Source organism: Heterodontus francisci, chromosome 11 (genome assembly GCF_036365525.1).
Source record: "Heterodontus francisci isolate sHetFra1 chromosome 11, sHetFra1.hap1, whole genome shotgun sequence".
In the NCBI taxonomy this organism is placed as follows: Eukaryota; Metazoa; Chordata; class Chondrichthyes; order Heterodontiformes; family Heterodontidae; genus Heterodontus; species Heterodontus francisci.
The window spans coordinates 115,939,654-115,960,533 of record NC_090381.1 but is presented as its reverse complement, the minus strand read 5'-3'; the positions used below and the strand labels follow the sequence as shown (position 1 = coordinate 115,960,533).

The window sequence follows — 20,880 nt, the reverse complement described above, 5'->3', positions numbered from 1 at the left end:
AGTGTTTCAGATAAGATTGTTACGATTAAAGGCACATTTAAAAGGTAGAAAAAAGTTTCAAATGTTCTTCAGTTTGTATAAATGAAAAACCAGACCAACAAACATTTGTAGTAAGGTTTTGAATGTTCTTCAGTTGGCAACGTTTAGATATTTTTGATTACTGTTAATAAATGCAGCTGAAAAAAATGGTTCCAATTATCGGCAAAGCAGTACTCTATGTAAGTCAAAGGTGCTGGAAAAATGACCGAAAAGCTAGCAACCTACATTCCTAACAGTTAATTGGTTCAATCTCTCCTATTCCATACAGCGTCTCCATCTTCGATTTGCTACACTACTTCAATAGCTGTTAGAGTGTTCATCATCAGTTCCGTTTCTCCATTCTGCTTTGGTTGTTGCAGTTAAATGAGTTTCTTTGCTATAGAAGTTTCCGATGAGAGGTTGCGCTTCCCTTCCGAGAAACATGAGTTGCCAGTAGCTCGATGGTGCATTTCAGCATTTGCATTATTACTGAGAGAAATGGTATGAAAATATAGCGATACTGATGTATAATTCATTAAAATAGATGAAATAAAACTAAGGTTTTACTCTTTCGCTTGATTTGTGGCGTTGTATCAGTGAACAGAAAACAAACCAGGATGTGGATATTTCTATTATTGTATTTGGGAAATAGGTCAACAACAACGATTAGTTTTTTCCCTTAACGGAGGGATCAATAATCGGGGGCATAGATTTAAGCTAAGGGGCAGGAGGTTTAGAGGGGATTTGAGGGAAACATTTTTCACCCAGAGGGTGGTTGGAATCTGGAACACACTGCCTGAAGGGGTGGTAGAGGCAGGAACCCTCACAACATTTAAGAAGTATTTAGATGTGCACTTGAAACCCCATACATACAAGGCTGCGTATGGGATATTTTCCTACAATAAATACGCTATGTAAATGCAAATTGTTATAAATGTAAAAAGCTGTGTTTTATCGCATTTCTTGGGATGATTTTAGGTTTTTAAAGTTGTATGATTTCGAACATTGTTCCTTTATACTTAATTGGAAGGTGGGAAAAAATAAACCGATTTGAGGAAGAATTACTTTTTAATACATTCCGAACTTTAATGATTTCCTCATCCAAAGTGCCGGAAAATGGGATTAGAATAGATAGGTGCTTGATGGCCGGCACAGACGCGATGGTCCGAAGGGCCTGTTTCTGTGCTGTAAAACTCTTTGACTCTATGCTGCATATTCTCCATATGACATTCCCCTTTGACCTTTGCATTCCATATTTCCAATGTGGAACACGCGCTGTTGTTCCTTTGGAAACAATTTCATCCTATTTTGTGCATAGCCCTGTAGCTTGTCAAAATTAATTTAATGCTTGGAATACACGCCAGAAACAAACTGCAATGTTAATTTTCTGCTCCTAAATATTCCTCTTTGTCGGCCGAAGCTGACACTTCGAATGGTCATGTGACTACTCCAACCGGACGCTCGCCTGAATTCTTTCCACTCCTATTCCTAAAGCGAATTATCAATTATGGTTTCGGGAGGTAAATTTCACCTCACATTCTATCACTTTCTTCCGAACTGAATTAAGTTCTACAAACCTTATTTTAATAGCGTTTCAATGTTACCACACAACAGAGCATAATGACCTCTACAGCTCGTAAAGCGCGTCTTATATTTACGTGGGTCTGTAACACTTGCTTGAGACCAGCCAAACAAAGGCAAACGGTATGTTAATGGTGTATTGAAAGAGAAAACGTTAGTTCAGAGAGGGGGTGAATTGACTGTAAAACACAAAGCACTCCAAGCACAAACATTACAAAAAAAAAACAAGAACAGTGGGTAGACACAGTAGAAACAAACAGAGCAGACTAAAAAAACTAAAATAAAATAACCAAATAAAAAAGGAAAAAGAAAAAAAGAAAAAATAACTAAACATAAAAAGGGGGGCCCGTCATGCTCTGAAATTATTGAACTCAATGTTCAGTCCGGCAGGCTGTAGCGTAACTAATCGGTAAATGAGGTGCTGTTCCTCGAGCTTGATTTTATTGTACTGGTCTTTGCATGTCTTATCTGTATGCATATTGACCTGACTATCTCTGCCAGTACACCTTTCTGATACTGATCTTTATAAAATCTTCTCCATAATATAATAATAGAATAATATTCACCGCTAACACATGTTGGGTGAGGAAATCATTAAAGTCGGAATGTATTAATTCCTCCTAAAATCGGTTTAATCTTTTCCCACCTTCCAACTAAATTTAAAGGAACAATGCTCGAAATCGTACAAATTTAAAAACCTAAAATCATCCCGAGAAATCCGATAAAACACAGCTTTTTAGATTTACAACAACTTTCATTTATATAGCGCATTTATTGGAGGGAAATATCCCAAGATGCATCCTAAAAAGGTAAATAGGCAATAATTCGGACACACAGCCAGGACCTAGAACGGCACCATGAAGTTAACTTGTTCGCTGAAAACTCCCCATCAATGTTCCTTCAGTGTGAGAATGTTAACCAAATAAAAATTTAATATTGTTAATTTCATATCAGTTTTAATAAACAATGTTAACGGCCTCTGGATTAAACCCATAGTAAAAGAAAGTAGGAATTAAGGAGTCTAAGTAACATAGTAAAACAAGGGCAGGAATGATGCGCACAGAATGCATTATATTGATAAAGGATGATACATTGAAGTTTAGATAGAGTTTATTTTATGCAAGGATAACATAAAAACCGTCGGGATATGTTTCTTTAGTGCAGGATTCAGCAACAGTTTCTGTATTCAGTTGTGGGATGAGGGGCGGTGGTGGCGTAATGTTACTGGACTAATAATTCAAAGCCCAGGCTGATGCTCCGGGGGGCATGGGCTCGAATTCCATCATGTCAGATGGTGAAATGCCAGCATTTCGTGCCCATCCCTAATTGCCCTTGAACTGAGTGGCTTATTCAGCCGTTTAAGAGTCAACCACAGAGAGTCATGCACAGGTAAGGACAACGGATTTCCTTCCCTAAATGACATTCGTGAACCAAGTGGCTTTTTGCAACAATCAACCATGGTTTCACAATCGTCATTAGACTTACTTTTAATTCCAGCTTTATTAATTGAACTCAAATTTCACCATCCATTATGACGGGATTCGAGCCCATAGCTTTGGATCATTAGCCCAGTGACATTGCCACTACGCCACCACAGCGCGGTTGTGTGCAATGGAATACAATAAATAAAGAGGGAAAGGATGGTGGTCTGGGAAAATGAACGTAGACATATTTGATAGAGAATTACATTGGTCGACAGCAAAGAAACATCCCATTTGGTTCAACTTGCCTGAGCCGGCACGAACATACATCTTCTGGAAATTGAAGATCAAAACCTTTAAAGCTACGTGATTTGTGGAATTTCTGGGGTAGTACATTCATGAGTAGAACCCTCAGTTCAAAAGATTGACTGCCGAGTTGGAGTAAACTAATTGGTATTCATTTATATGTAATAATGGTTTCCTTAGGAGTAAATTTTATTGATAAATAAACCATAAGCTGTATATAAATAGGACAGAAACCGAAGAATAACTATTAGTACAGAGGACAAGATTATGATTTGTTTAAGCTAAGTGCGGGAAAGGAACGGATCCAAATTATAGATAAGCAAAGCCTGTAGTGCACTTTTGGGTTGGACAGCATTCATTATGCAGAACATGAATTTAAGCAGAACAAAACAAACACTGAATAATGCTAAAACAAAACCAATATTCAATTAAAGAACAAAAATCCATGTGGAATATCCTTTGCAGGAAATAATGAGTTAATTTGCTGTACACAATGTACTCTGGTAGAGGGGCAACAAGAATAACTCAGAATTTTGCTAACAATAACAGAGCTCAACACACAAGTACAAAACCAAGGGTGAAGTGTTTCCAAGCATTTCAAGCTTAAAGGTACAGCGGAAAATGCTGCTCAGCTCCTCCCCGCCATCAGAAAGGTCAGTTTGTCGGTTCTGCTCACTTAGGATGACATTAAGACCCCAGTTTATCCCAGTTTATGTGAGCACTCCCAAAATATACATTGTCTGTTGTAAGGAACTATGGATTTAAATTGCATTTGTGGAAACCCATCCGAAAGAATTAAAAATTGCAGCCTGGCCTGGGACAGTGGATCCAGGAACTTTAAACTGTTACCGTTGATAATAGGCTCTCCCAGTTTAACGAGTATGCTGTTTATTTCTTTGCCCAACCTACAACCACTTGGATCAGTTTATAGTGCTGGTCCTTGGCAGACTACATTTAATCTATTAACTTTGGTGGGCTGCGGTTACTTTAATTCCTCTAATTAAAATGGTGACGGGGACAAAGCTTTGCATCTTAATTACAGCCAGGAAAGCCTTTAGTTTCAAGATCTGCAGGGTGGTCCATTAACCCAGAGCCAATAGAAGCTTGTGATTCAACTGAAAAAAAGGATGAGGGCCCAAGCATCGTCTGTGCCTGCACATATCATCAATATGATTGGGTAGCTTGGGCGATTGGACGAGTTCTGCTGTAAGTTCCTGTTTGTGATGTATAACTGGGGACTTTAAACCACTCTTAGGGTAGAATTCAACAAAGACCACTTGACGAGTGAACGAGACGAACTGAAGAAGGAACGTGGAACAGAACGGCACGGCTTCAACCCCAAGGAACACCGATATAATGTAACTCAACTGTACTTTGTAAATTGCTGCTCAAACACTGTTTATGTAACCTCTATTTCTTTAGTTATCCAGGGAGTTATAGCTTCAGATGGTCTTCCTTTCCCTTTCATGGCAATGTGCCTTCTTGTACCCGAGCCCATCTCCTGTTTGAAGATCTCCCATTGTTCAATAACTGTTTTGCTGACCAACTTTTACTTCTCAAACGCATTCACTGAAAAATAATACGCTTACTGCCTGTGTGGCGTTTGCAAGTTCTCCCTGTGTCTGCGTGGGTTTCCTCCGGGTGCTCCGGTTTCCTCCTACAGCCAAAAGACTTGCAGGTTGATAGGTAAATTGGCCATTATAAATTGTCACTAGCATAGGTAGGTGGTAGGGGAATATAGAGACAGGTGAGGATGTGGTAGGAATATGGGATTAGTGTAGGATTAGTATAAATGGGTGGTTAATGGTCGGCACGGACTCGGTGGGCCGAAGGGCCTGTTTCAGTGCTGTATCTCTAAATCAAAAATCAAAAAATCAATCCTGAAACATGGTTCGATGGCAATGACATATCGACTGGAAGAATTTTGGGACGCAGGTGGAAACCTAGATCCTATCTGCCCACACTGGTGAGCAATGAGGACCAGATCACACTATTGGAAGAAGAACAGGAGCGTTCTCCTGCTTTCCTTGCTAATAGCCTCAACCAACTCCACTAAAAAAAAGATTAGTTGACCTTTATCCCATTGCTGTTTATGGTCACTTGCTGTCTGCAAATTAGCTGCTGCGTTTCCCGATCTTGCAACAGTGACTACACTTCAAAAGTACTTCATTGGCTGTAAAGCGTTTTTGACATCCGGTGGCTATCAAAGGTGTACAAATGCAGAGTTCCTTTCCTAATGAACATTCGTGAACCAGTATCGGCAATCCAACAACTTCGCAATCACTTCCCCCGGTGCCAGGTTTTATTCCTAGATGACATTTATATATATTGAGCTCAATACTCAGAACTGAACATATTTGAACATATATTATGTGGATTATTAATTCAGTAGCATAATGACGACATTAGCATACCCGTACCAATATAATTTAAATATTAAGAAGTTAAGTGTAAGAAAGAAAGTCATGCTCAACTTTTGAATCAATGGATAATGAACTTCATGAATAAGTTACCAGAAGTACAGTGGAGCAGCAAGTATAAATAGGTCCAGCTGGCAAGCAGATATTTCTGTGGAATTAGAAGGGTTTGAGGGATGCGATTAGCATATAGGCTGATGAGGTTGAAATTAATCAAAAAGGGGACAGGATCATGTTTTATTAATAAATGTACATCATATATTGTAGAACAATGGCAGTGGAGTTCAGAACAGTGATTCATTCTAACTTCTAATGATGTAATATTGTACCCCATGAATGGTTGAATAAATTGTAAATACCAGCATAGCACAAAACATTAAAATAATGCTTTGAAATTACAATCAAATTGTATTGTAATGCTGAACTTTTGCAATAAAACAATATTGGTCCGATATTATGCTGATCAGGTATTGAGACCCCCCCCCCCCCCACCCCCTACCCCACCCCCCCATTCCTTCTCAGGATATAGATATAGTCATCACTGACAACACCAGCATTTATTGCCCATTCTTTGGCACCCTGCGATTGTCATGCTGGACCTTCGTTTTGCACTCCTGGTAGCAGTCTGATGCATCTCAGTGGCTTGCTAGGCTTCTTGAGAGGGCAGTTAAAAGTCAACCAAATTGGTGCCGTATAGGAGTCACATCTAGGCTAGACCATGCAAGGATGTCAGAATCTCTTTCTGAAAGGACACTACTGAACCAGTTGAATTTTTATGACAATCTGTCAGGTTGAGGGTCAGTCTTTACTGATACTAGCATTTATTTGCAGTTTAAAAAAATATTTCAGATCAAATTACTATGGCTTGATTTGAACACAAATTACCCAGATTATTGAACAAAGGTTCTGGAGTACTAGTCCATTATCATAACCTATGATGCCTTACCTTTTTTGATATCATTACCATTCACATCATTTTATGTTGTTTTGCTATCAAATTCATTATACATATTAGAAATATAGGGGTTTAAATAGTTACCCTTTGCATCGATTAAAATGATAAGTTGAGGAGAGGTTTCATAGATTGGCGTTGTATCGTACTGAATATTGAAGATTTAGGGCTGATATAACTGAAGTCATTATGATCATTAATGGGGTTGATAGGGTAGGTAGAGAAGAACTGTTTCCTATGGTTTGAAAATGAAGCGGGGGGCGGGGTGGGGTGGGGGGGATTAACTTTAAAATTAGAGGCAGACAGTTGAGGGGTGATGTCAAAATTCTAAGGGTCGTGGAGATCTGGAACCCTATCCCCTAAAAAGATGGTGAGGTTAGGTCAACTGAAAATTTCACAGCTTATACTGATAGAATTTTGTTAGGCAGGGGTATTGCAGCTTCTAGAACCTAGGCGGGTCGATGGAGTTAAGGTGTAGATCATCCAAGAATGGCGGAACAGGCTCAAAGGAGCGATTGGTATAGCCCTGTTCCTACGTTCTTATGATTTCAATCAGTCCTCTCTCAATCTTTCAGTGTGGAATGGAACTTTTGCTGATTCTATAAAGGGCATGATTAAGATTCAGTCAGTGAAGTCGAATGTCTAGCTCTAAATTTGTTTATTTTTGGTCCTGTGGAGCTTCACGGGGATTTTTCACTGTTGACATCCACTGTCCCGAAAGCTTGCTACCAGATTTGCTTCGCTGCTTTATGTTACAAGCCATCTTACTCAGCCAAGCGTCTAGGCATTACAAGAAGAATTGTAATGCAATCAATATTCTAAAGCACTTCACATGAACATCACCAGATATTAAGCGATGGTATGAGAATTGGGTTCTCATTGAAGGCATGATGAAAAAGATAGGTTGAAAGGAAGGTTATGAAGGAGAGTGAACTGGGAAGGTGAAAAGATTTTGGGCAGTGTTCCAGAATGTGGGGCCCAGATAGCTGATGCTTTCTGCTGAAGGTGAAGCAGAGGGGAAGAGTGCAAAGTGGGCTCGAGGTGGTTGGCTGGAGAACGCACATCAAAAAACAAAAAGAGGTTACTGTGATTAGGAGGTCAAGACCATGGACGACCTTGGACATGAGGGAAAAAATTTACAATGCGTGCGAATGGGCTGGGGAGAAAACGGAGATTGATGAGTACACGGGGATACAGGATGAGATGGGATGGCACAATATTTGTTAAAGTGGAATTTACGAAAAATAGACATCAGTGCACCAGCAAGGAAAGCATTGCTGTAACCAAGTCTGGAAGTTGTTGCAATAAAAGGAGAGATGTTATGTTCAGCAATATCAGCTGATCGCTGGAATTTTCTTGCACTTCGTGTTTTTGTAAAGTCTTGGAGTTTTTTCACTATTCCTGTAATTCTTGTGTAATTCTTATTCCCATTTGAATTATCTGTTGCTATATGTTGGAAACTTGTTTACATTTGTCAGTTAATTTATGTCGTTCTTCCTTCATTCCTTTCGAATTTGATTCTTCTCAAAATACTTAAGAACTTCTATTGATAGAGCTCCTTTCTTGTCAAGGGGTCCTCCCTAAATCCTTCACTTTGAAATGATTCCGTTTTGAAGTGCAGGCATCGCTGCTGTTTATGCAAACACACATCGGGTTTTGGTCGCATGAATTAAATGCTCAAGTTATCAGTTTTGGTGATGTTGGCTCAGGGATGACTATTGGCCTTAGAACACTTCGGGTACTTAGAATTTCCGGATCTAATTTCAAAGCCGAAAAGAATACTGTTTGCAATAAGGTATTACCAGGCCTGTGCTAGTGTAAATCAGAAGATGTTTGTACAGTTCCGTGCGTTCTGTACGCAGGGGTGAACAATTCCATTCTGTTCCTTGGTTTTCTTTCCGAGAGAAATTTAGAACATAGAACATAGAACAGTACAGCACAGTACAGGCCCTTCGGCCCACGATGTTGTACCGAACCTATAACCTACTCTAAGATCAAACTAACGACCTACCCTTCATTCTACTATCATCCATGTACCTATCCAAGAGTCGCTTAAATGCCCCTAATGCATCTGCTTCTACTACCACCGCTGGCAGCGCATTCCACGCACCCACCACTCTCTGTGTAAAGAACCTACCTCTGACATCTCCCCGAAACCTTCCTCCAATCACCTTAAAATTATGCCCCCTGGTGATAGCCCTTTCCACCCTGGGAAATTTGGAAACGTTTCGCCTGGAAATCATTAATCAAATGTTTCTCTCCCAAGAATGTTCTTTTATTCGTATTGTTGATGCGTTGCATAGCTGGTTATAATTTCAACACCGCATTAGGTAAATTGCTCTTTCGGAGAGCCAGAGCAGACACGGCGGGCCGAATGGCCTCCTTCTGTGCTCTAATAATTCTTTGATTCTATGATTGCAGCGTGATTTGCTGTGGTCGCTATAAGTGTGTTCACAATAATTTGGTCTGGTCCCTATATATGCTTAAACGGCAAAGGGATCTTCTCAAATTATACTTAACAGAGAAAATACTGGAAATACTCAGGCAGTGGTTAGCACCGCAGCCTCACAGCTCCAGCGACCCTGGTTCAATTCTAGGTACTGCCTGTGTGGAGTTTGCAAGTTCTCCCTGTGTCTGCGTGGGTTTCCTCCGGGCGCTCCGGTTTTCTCCCACATGCCAAAGACTTGCAGGTTGATAGGTAAATTGGCCATTATAAATTGCCCCTAGTATAATTAGGTGGTAGGGAAATATAGGGACAGGTGGGGATGTGGTAGGAATATGGAATTAGTGTAGGATTAGTATAAATGGGAGGTTGATGGTCGGGACAGACTCGGTGAGCCGAAGGGCCTGTTTCAGTGCTGTATCTCTAAACTATAAAACTAAAGGCCTGGCAGCAGGTGTGGAGAGAACAACAGTGTTAACGTTTCAGGTTAATGACTTTTCACCCGCGTTTTATAATCTGCAAGAAATAGCGAGCGACCTGAGCAAGCTCCTCAGTGCTGCTCAGCAATAACAACAGTGTTACCATAGTCAGAATGGGAAAGAAATCAGTTCAAATACAAGGCAAATAATCTGGATGTGCTCTTTATGGAAGGGCCGCTACAGATATATTTTTACCTCTCTACGAATCATTTAGCTTTAAGTGGCATCAAGAGATGCCATTGAAACCTTTAAAAGTATCTTCATCTTGTCACTCTCTCTCTCAGTATTTGTGAAATGAGCTTAAGCATCAAATACGGGTTCCCCGCGAATAGACACGGATAGACTTCTGAATAGATGCATTGACACTAACGATCTGACTTTTCCTCTACTGAACGCCTCACTCCACAGAGAATAGAATGTCTTCCTAATATGGTTCTGCGGTATCCACGTTTAATCTAACGAAACTGTCAGGTGCACAAACGCCCCGAGAGTTGGAAAACAGGATCTGAGCCTTTCTGATAACAAAAAGAATGAACGAACCTCTTGGGACTGGGTTGTGAGGGTTTAATACTGCCCTGCAGCGGGCCGCTTGCACCAAAGCGTTGAAGCGCAGATTCAAGCTATTCTTTCCAGTGACTCCTGAGAAAATCTTTCGGTTTTCCTGATGCCACTTGGTTCCACTTGGAACGTTTTGTTACTGATCCCAATCCAGATGCTGGCATCCGCAGTCGATCCGACATGCAAACTTCGGGAAAAATTCAACCCTGGAATATTTCAGGATGGGGACGTTATCCTGGGTGGTTTATTCCCAATGCATTTAAGAGCAGCGCCGGATTATAACTCATTCCGATCAAAACCGCAACCGGTGCGCTTTGTGGAGTGAGTGACAATCATCATTGATATTTCTATTTGAAAATACTCGGGTCTGGGATGGAGCCTATCCTAAACATCATTTATTGTCAATATCACAAGTTCTTCTTTATTCTTTGGTTGGTTGTTGTCTTTTCGTTTATTTTCTTCTGTGCTTTCTTGCTCTCTCCCTCTTTGTTCCCTCCTTCGGCTTCCTTTCTTGACTCATTTATTTATTGAGTGGGTAATGCCATGACACCAAAGTAATTAGGGTGGTCGCCCGAGGGCAGAGAAGGCGAAGGCGAGATTTGAGAGAGGTACGTAACATCATGAGGGCTGTTGATAAATTAAATGGAAATAGATATGCATGATATGTGGGAGATAGTGGATCCTCGCAATCTATCTCAGCCTCCAGAGTGGTGGCCCCTTTTTGCATTGGTATGGTAAAATGTGTCAATTGATTGCGATAAACACATACTTAGACGAGGTAGAGGGTACCTGATGCAATTATTTTAAACTGTTTCCATCGGAGGGTGGTTCGGTAAGCAGAGTGCACAACTTTAACATAATTGGCAAAAGGACCGGGGAGATGAGGCGAATTGTTTTCCGCAGCGTGTTTTTTTGATCTGCAATCTGCTGCGGGAAACAGATTCAACAATAACTTTCTAGAGTGAATTGGATCCAGATATTTGAACAGTGGACATTTGCAGGGCTATGGTGGGGTGGGATTATTTGGATAGGTATTTGAAAGGGCTCACACAGTCATGATGGGCCGAATAGCTTGATTTTGTGCAAGATCCTGTGATTGTTTGTGCAATAACAGAAAACAGGTCTGGAGATCAGTCGAATAGGTTTAATACCGCGAAACGCCGGCTGCAACGGCAGCAGGACGGGAAGACAGAGATTGATGGTTTCGAAATGTAAGGTTGGAGTAGACTCCAGAAAACATTTCGTTATACAAGGGTATTCACCAGCTTGATTACCCCAATGGGTAGTTGGGGTCAAGACAGTGCAGTCATTCATCAGTCTGCGAGATGGTAAAATGAGAAGACTCCAGGAATGGATTTCCAGCAGGTTTTATTTTTATTACAGTCTATTATAGTTCGGTTAGGAGATGATCTAAAAAGTCACAATTTCAGGAAGAAAATCTCACGTAATTTCTGCAAAAAGGAGTTTGTATTGTTGCAAACAAGCAGGTGAAGTTTTGTGATGGACTGCTACCAAATGGCCTCAATGTATAAACCCAGCAGAGGTCAGTGTAATATTATCGAAAATAGTGGAGAAAAAATGTCAAAGTATAAATTTTACACACCGAGAAAAGCATCTCATTTGTCCAGACAATTTCCTATTTCAGCAAAAGATATAGGTACAGTACCATGATGAACAATAATCCAGTTACTTTGCGCCTGTTTCCAACAATACAAACGCCTATTTGCAGAAATGGTATTGGAATCTTTCCCGAAATTGTGACCTTATGAAAGAACTTCTCCTAACCGACTGCAATAAAAACAACAACAAAAAAAACCTGTTGGAAACAGCCAGCAGGTCAGGTAGCATCTACGGAGAGAGGAACAGAGTTATCGTTTCAGGTCGATGAACTTTCTTCCAAAAATCGTTAGAATGAACTGCGGTTTGGTGCTGAGGCCAAGTACGATGGTGTATGTCAACGGTACCATAAGCAAATCGAAAGCGGTGTGACACCTTCTTCCTCGCAGATGCCCTGAGAAGTCTTTTTCGGTGATATGCACAGCCCTCTCTTGGCAGTTAAAACGCCAGTTATAACAAGTGAGTAACGCGCGGAGTGAACCAATCCATGCCGACATTTAGCCTCCAATGCAGCAAATAATTCTAATGACATTTAGCCTTCCGCTTCCCATATCTCTTTTTCTTTTATCTACCTAATTCTGGAAGTGAAAGCCATAGCTTCACAACACTCCGTTTGACGAAATTTCTTCCCTTTGTTCTAAATTTCTTATTTTAAATCTTGCATCTGTGGGCCATCATTCGAGACGCCCCAACGACTGGAAACTGCTGCTGTCTACCCCGTTCCATTTCCTTTCATTTTAAAAACTTCTATTATATTGTCCTGTAATTTTCATTGTTCTAATGAAAAAGTAAATTTTTCAAGTTTTTCTGAATGTTGCAAAGAATGGAAGGAATGACACTGTCTGGAAATAAGATTAATGGCATGTGTGTGACAGGTTCAGCCAACGTGGGCTGCGTTGGGCCCAAACCATGGTGTTTGCAATAGAAGAAATAAACAGGAACCCAGAATTGCTTCCTAACATAACTCTGGGTTATAAGATTTTCGACAGCTGTGACGCGCCTTCTGAAGGGCTGAAAGGAGCTTTCAAATTACTGAAGGAGAAAGACGGAAGCGTTTCAAATTACACGTGTGCAGGAGTTCCATCAGTGTCCATGATTGTGGGAGATGGTGGATCATCGCAATCTATCGTCGTGTCGAGAGTCGTGGCCCCTTTCGGCATTGGTATGGTAAGATATGTCAATTCATATGCAGCAAACGCTTACAAGGGCGAGTTAAAGTAGGTGTGTACTGTTACTTTGAACTGTTTCCATGAGCAGTGGGGCTGGAAAAGCAGAGCGCAAAGATGCAAGGTAATTGTTAAAAGAAGCAGATGGGAGATGAAGAGAAAGCTTGATCTTGATTTGTTATAAATTGGAATGTGCTGCCTAAAATAGCGGTGGAAGCAGATTCAGTAGTAACTTTCAAAAGGGTATTGGATAAATAGTTGAAAAGGGGAAATAAATACTGGGCTATGGGGAAAAAGCTGTGAGACCAATTGGCTAAAGAGCCAACACAGATACAATGGGCATATTGTGTTTTTTGTTTTGCATGATACGATCATTCCATGATTCTAAATGTCTCAGTTTATTCTCCTTTCCCCATAGGTCAGCTATTTCTCTTCATGCGCATGCCTCAGCGATAAGCGTGAGTTCCCAACGTTTTTCAGGACAATTCCCACTGATACAGTTCAGATGAAAGCTTTAGTCCGGCTTATCCGCTACTTTGAATGGACTTGGATCGGCGCTGTGGCTGAAGACAACGATTATGGCCGATTCGGGATGAGGTCTTTAATTGAAGAAGTTGCGAAGTTTGAAATTTGCATCGCCTGCATTGAATTCCTTTCACCTGGTCGTACAAGAGAAAGAATGCGACAGATTGCAAAGGCCATTAAAAAATCCTCTGCAAAAGTGATCATAATATTCTGTGGAGAGAGTGACACGATGTCTTTGATAACAGAATTCAGAATGCAGAACATTACTGACATCCAGCTGATCGCGAGTGAAGCCTGGGTCACATCATTCCAAATGTGGTCAGTGGAAACTCTGGAAATATTGTCAGGCACAATCGGGTTTGGAATCAGGAGAGCGGAAATTCCAGGACTGAGAGAGTTTCTAGTCAAACTCCACCCTTCCACAGCAGCAGACGATCCGTTTGTGGAAGAACTCTGGCGGGAGGTCTTCGGCTGTAGCGTAAAAATCTCAAATCAGATACCAGGAGAAAACATATCAGCGTTTCCTTATAGGCCATGCACAGGTTTAGAGAGCCTGGAGACCATTGAGTCTACATATACCGAGGTGTCCCAGTTAAGAGTTTCCTACAACGTGTACAAAGCTGTATACGCTGGAGCACACGCCCTTCATAATTTACAATCGTGTGAAAATGGGAAAGGTCCATTTAGCAACAAAACATGTGGTCAAAAGTCAAACATTCAACCCCAGCAGGTGAGGAAATGTCTCAAGCTACTAGTTATCCCATAAACAAAATAATTTGTTTTTCTCTCGACTCGCCGGCAAGAGTACACATAATATTGCAGAGGTCCGGTTCCAATGTCTTAGTATAGGTACATAGAACCTAGAACATAGAACAGTACAGCACAGTACAGGCCCTTCGGCCCACGATGTTGTGCCGAACCTATTAACCTACTCTAAGATCAAACTAACTACCAACCCTTCATTCTACTATCATCCATGTACCTATCCAAGAGTCGCTTAAATGCCCCTAATGTATCTGCTTCTACTACCACCGCTGGCAGCGCATTCCACGCACCCACCACTTTCTGTGTACAGAACCTACCTCTGACATCTCCCCGAAACCTTCCTCCAATCACCTTAAAATTATGCCCCCTGGTGATAGTCCTTTCCACCCTGGGAAAAAGTCTCTGGCTATCCACTCTATCTATGCCTCTCATCATCTTGTACCCCTCTATCAAGTCACCTCTCATCCTTCTTCGCTCCAATGAAAAAGCCCTAGCTCCCTCAATCTTTCTTCGTAAGACATGCCCTCCAGTCCAGGCAGCATCCTGGTAAATCTCCTCTGCACCCTCTCTAAAGCTTCCACATCCTTCCTATAATGAGGCGACCAGAACTGAACACAATATTCCAAGTGTGGTCGAACCAGGGCCTTATAGAGCTGCAGCATAACCTCGTGGCTCTTAAACTCAATCCCCCTGTTAATGAAAGCCAACACACCATACGCCTTCCTAACAACCCTATCAACTTTTGTGGCAACTTTGAGCGATCTATGGACATGGACCCCAAGATCCCTCTGTTCCTCCACACTGCCAAGAATCCTGTCTTTAAGCCTGTATTCTCCATTCACATTCGACCTTGCAAAATGAATCACTTCACACTTTTCCAGGTTGAACTCCATCTGCCACTTCTCAGCCCAGTTCTGCATCCTGTCAATGTCCCGTTGCAACCTACAACAGCCTTCCACACTATCCACAACTCCAGCAACCTTTGTGTCATCGGCAAACTTGCTAACCCAGCCTTCCACTTCCTCATCTAAGTCATTTATAAAAATCACAAAGAGCAGAGGTCCCAGAACAGATCCTTGTGGAACACCACTGGTCACCGAGCTCCAGGCTGAATACTTTCCATCTACTACCACCCTCTGACTTCGATGGGCCAGCCAATTTTGTATCCAGCCAGCCAACTTTCCCTGAATCCCATGCCTCCTTACTTTCTGAATGAGCCTACCATGGGGAACCTTATCAAACGCCTTGCTAAATTCCATATACACCACATCCACTGCTCTTCCTTCATCAATGTGTTTTGTCACATCTTCAAAGAATTCAATAAGGCTTGTGAGGCATGATCGCGTCGCAGACAATATGAAATATACACAAAGTGGCAAAAGATATAATTGTTTTCCCTTTTCTGAAGCTTTTACAGTACCTGAGGAAAGTGCGTTTCACCAACCAGTTTGGAGAGGAAATAAGTTTTGATCAGGACGGAGATCCCATCGCTTCCTATGATCTGATAAACTGGCAGAAGCGCCCTGATGGGTCGGTTGAGTTTGTTAAAGTTGGTTATTATGATGCAGCGTTGCCGGCAGGAGAAGAACTCGCGTTGGATGAAAGTGAAATAATTTGGCATGGAACAGGGCTGGAAAAGAAAGTAAGGCCATGCCCAATATACCAAAGACCAGGAGGGGTGACTCAAGCCTCTGTCTTAAATCATGCCGCAACCGCGTTTATTTGAACAATTACTATTGATGACATTGTATAAGATTCCTACAGGCAGGGACCCGAGCAATTCTGCTGTTCAGTAACTGCTTTTGGGAATACTTTTGAATATGTGATGTTTGGGACTTGCAGAGGAATTTCAGTAGTAGAACGAGAGGACATGGCCTTCGCAAGAAGAGAGCGAGGTGGGGGGCGGGGTGGGGGGGGGGGGGTGGGGGGGAGGATGGTGGTTGGGCAGTGGGTGTTGGTGGTGATGGGGGGGTGACGGGGGATGGGAGAATGGTCGTTGGGGGGTGGGCGGTTGATAAATTCAAAACTAATCTGGAAAACATCTGCAAGCGTCTGTTCAATTTGTTTTATTCATTCATGGGATGTGGGTATCACTGGCTAGGCCAGCATTTATTGCCCATCCCCAATTGCCCTTGAGAAGGTGGTGGTGAGTTGACTTTTTGAACCTCTGCAGTCCATGTGAGGTAGTGCTTTTAGGAAGGGAGTTCCAGGATTTTGACCCAGCGACAAGTGAAGGAATGGCGATATAGTTCCAAGTCAGGATGGTGTGTGACTTGGACGGGAACCTGCAGTTGGTGATTGTCCAATGCATCTGCTGCTCTTGTCCTTCGAGGTGGTAGAGGTCGCGGGTTTGGAAGGTGCTGTCTCAGGAGCCTTGATACATTGCTGCAGTGTATCTTGCAGATGGTACACACTGCTGCCACTGTGCATCAGTGGTGGAGGGAGTGAATGGTCGTGCATGGTGTGCCAATCAAGTGGGCTGCTTTGTTCTGGATGGTGTCGAGCTTCTCGAGTGTTGTTGGAGCTGCACCCATCCAGGCAAGTGGAGAGTATACCATCACACTTCTGACTTGTGCCTTGTAGATGGTGGACAGGCTTTGGGGAGTCAGGAGGTGAGTTACTCGGCGCAAGCCTCTGACCTGCTCTTGTAGCCATGGTATTTATATGGCTACTCCAGTTCAGTTTCTGGTCAACGGTAGCCCCTGGGATGTCGGATATTGGGTGATTCAGCGATGGTAATGCCGTTGAATGTCAAGGGGAGATAGTTAGATTCTCTCTTGTTGGACATGGTCATTGGCTGGCACTTGTGTGGCGCAAATGTTACTTGTCACTTATCAGTCCAAGCCTGGATATTGTCCAGATCTTGCTGCATTTCTACACGGACTGCTTCAGTATTTGAGGAGTCGCGAATGGTGCTGAACATTGTGAAATCATCAGCGAACATCCCAACTTCTGACATTATGATTGAAGGAAGGTCATTGATGAAGCAGCTGAAGATGGTTGGGCCTAGGACACTACCCTGAGGAACTCCTGCCCTGATGTCCTGGAGCTCAGATGATTGACCTAATTGACCAGTGTGCCTAATCGGTAGATGTTCCTTTATGTTCCAGTGAACATCAACGCAAGCTCGAGGAACAGCATCTCATCTACCGATTAGGCACACTACAGCCTGCCGGACTGAACATTGAGTTCAATAATTTCAGAGCATGACAGCCCCCATTTTAGTTTCATTTTTAGTTTATTTTTTTCTTCCTTTTTTTTTTACATTCTTATTTTACATTTTTTACAACTTTTTTTTTGCATTTAGTTCATTCATCTTAGTTTGTTCAGTTTGCTTACCCACTGTTTTTTTCTCAGGTTTGCACTTGCTGCTGTTGAATATTCAGTGTATTAACAGCTAATCTGTACTAATGGTTTGTCTTTCAACACACCATTAACATATTGTTTGCCTTTGCTCCGTGACCTTTTGGTCAGCTATGTGGCCTGGTCCAATCTAGATCTCCTTTGTTATCTCTTGCCCCACCCCCACCTCACTTGCTTATAACCTGTGACTTTTCTAATATTTGTCAGTTCCGATGAAGGGGCACTGACCCGAAACGTTAACTCTACTTCTCTTTCCACAGATGCTGCCAGACCTGCTGAGTGGTTCCAGCATTTCTTGTTTTTATCTCTGTTTTAATGTCTATTCTATACTGTTTTGACCATTTCACGTTTTGATTATCATCAGGGTTTCATTGATTTGATGGATATTCAAATAAACAATATTACCCCTATGTGTAAACCTGCCATTTCATTTCACATCAAAAAGAGGGCACGACAGTGCAGTCGTTTTGGCTTTGGACCACTAACCCAGTGGTGATGTGTTCAAATCCTTCTCCATGACAAGTTATGAAACTGAATTCAATTGGTGGGATGGCAGCAGGAGAACAGTTGCTGGATTGTTGTAAAAATTCAAACAGGACCATTCATCACTTTCAGGGAGGGGAATCTCCTTGCTTACTCTCTTGAGACCGACACATAACTCCATTCCCATGCTGTCAGGTTGGCTTTTAATGTTCTGACGTAAACAAGGATGTCTTACCAGTTCATTCACATCTTAAGAACAAATTCTCGAAATATATGAATGATCAATATCCAAGTGGAATCTGGTTTAACAATTACAATAATTGCAGATAGCTATCCAATTTATATTCATCTATCATTTGTTATGTTTATCGAAAGTAAGGGGCTGGTGAAGACATAACAAAAATGAATAGCACGGGAAGGTAAACTACAATGTTTAGGTCAAAGTGCACCAGGAAAGTAGGGTCGGAGGGGATTAATGGAATTTACTGAAATGCAAATCTGAAACAGGAAGACTTATTTAACCAAAAATAAGGAATATTTGGTTTAATTGACAAGGCAATATAGGAGAGGCCAAATCATCAGGATCAAGAACAAAGAACAAAGAACAGTACAGCACAGCAACAGGCCATTCGGCCCTCCAAGCCTGCACATTCAAAATTACACATCGATTCCACAGTAGGAGAGTTAATGCGCTAGATGATTGAGCTTCAATGGCCTTTCCTTATCTTCCGCTTTCCTATTTTTGGTAATTAACATTAACTTGATGAACATTGAGAATTTAGCCAAAGAATTCGATTAATCACTTGCTCTGCAATATGTATGGTGACAATTTAGTAACAACTTTGACACTATGCATTTCATTTTCTTATTCCCGTTGATTGTTATGGAATAACTGACAATGAATGACGTTAGCCCCCGAAATACTGTGTGTCTCCGTTGTATGTTTTATTGGACGGGTTACACACAAGTCCTGTTCTCCTGTTAAGTGTATGTTCCGCAACTCATTTATGCTGAACTTCCATTGATCGCGATGAAGGTGTTTTAAAATCTGGGTTCCTAGTTAGCAATATGCTGTTGATGTGCAAAATATCAGAGGTCAAATAGTTTGCGTCTTAGTTACATTTGGCAAACCGACTTATATTGAAATGCAATCAAGTTACACAAGTAGAAAGAAGTGACGAAATGTTCTCAAATAGCAAAGGTACATTGATCAATGAATCAACGAGTTACGATTTCACTACACGATAAATTTTAATAAGACTTCCTGAGAGGGCCGGGCTTTTACTCTAGACAAGTGGATGGGTTCTGAGGAGGTTACAATCTAGCCCTTTGTCTCCACAGGTTCCTGTCTCAACGTGTAGTGATAGTTGTTTTGCAGGTACAAGAAGAGCCGTCCGTAAGGGCCAGCCTGTTTGCTGCTTTGATTGTTTCCCATGCGCTGATGGGGAGATCAGTAACCAAACAGGTAGGCAAGAATGAGCACTTTCGCCAATAATTCAGCAGTAAACACGTACGAGGGAATATTTAACAGCACGTGATATTTTGGACTTACCATGTCAGCAGCTTTCGTCAATTTAAAAAAAATGTAAAAATGGGCACTTGAACTATTATTTGTACCTTTCTTTCTGTACAGATTCGATAGAATGCATTAAATGCCCTACAGATTACTGGCCCAATGATCCAAGAAATCAATGCATTCTTAAAGAAATTGAGTTTCTCTCCTTTCAAGACAGCATGGGAGTCACGCTCATGACAATTTCACTGTTTGGAGCTTGTATCACGGGAGCTGTGGCGGCTGTTTTCTTACATTTCATAAACACTCCCATTGTAAGGGCAAATAACTCGGAACTAAGTTTCCTTCTATTAATCTCATTAATACTGTGCTTTCTGTGCTCCATTGCATTCATTGGACAGCCAACACCATGGTCATGTATGGTCCGTCACACTGTGTTTGGAGTTAGCTTTGTTCTGTGCACTTCCTGTATTCTTAGTAAAACTCTGGTAGTCCTGATGGCATTTAAAGCAACCCTGCCGGCCAGTAATGTGATGAAATGGTTTGGACCCAAACAACAAAGATCAATTGTCTTTCTCTGTACATTGATTCAAATTATAATTTGTGTGATCTGGTTGGTGACATCTCACCCACTCCCAGCTAAAAATATCAAATATCAAAGCGCGAAGATTATCCTTGAGTGTGATGTAGGTTCCACTGTCGCTTTCTGCTGTGTGTTCGGTTACATCGGTCTCTTAGCTTGCACTTGTTTAATTTTAGCTTTCTTGGCCCGAGCGTTACCAGACAAGTTCAATGAAGCAAAATTTATAACCTTCAGCATGCTCATCTTTTTTGAAGTTTGGGTAACTTTTATTCCAGCCTATGTGAGTACTCCCGGAAAATACACTGACGTAGTGGAAATATTTGCAATTTTAGCATCGAGCTTTGGACTGCTGAGCTGCATCTTTGCTCCAAAATGTTATATCATCTTGTTCAAACCAGAAAAGAACACCAAAAAACACCTGATCGGTAAAAATGTGCAAACGTAAGACATCAGGCGAGTCTGGGAAACTAAGAAGCCTCAAACGACATGAGGAGAAAGAGCTGGACATGTTGAAGCATTTTCGCAGTTTTACCCTTTACAGAAACAACGTTAACGTTTCATTTTCCTAGCAGTGTTTCAGATAAGATTGTTACGATTAAAGGCACATTTAAAAGGTAGAAAAAAGTTTCAAATGTTCTTCAGTTTGTATAAATGAAAAACCAGACCAACAAACATTTGTAGTAAGGTTTT

General features: G+C 41.5%; 1 protein-coding gene across 1 annotated transcript; it reads left to right on the top strand.

Moving 5' to 3' along the window:
• Window positions 1-402: 402 nt before the first annotated feature.
• On the top strand, window positions 403-20,635 carry LOC137375099 (extracellular calcium-sensing receptor-like). The gene is made up of 10 exons (XM_068041726.1): window positions 403-519; window positions 1,609-1,722; window positions 3,876-3,979; window positions 4,582-4,729; window positions 10,330-10,496; window positions 12,668-12,959; window positions 13,377-14,213; window positions 15,657-15,890; window positions 19,436-19,559; window positions 19,728-20,635. Exons 1-10 carry the CDS (start codon window positions 403-405, stop codon window positions 20,633-20,635), a joined length of 3,045 nt encoding a protein of 1,014 aa, XP_067897827.1.
• The last annotated feature ends 245 nt before the right edge of the window (window positions 20,636-20,880 follow it).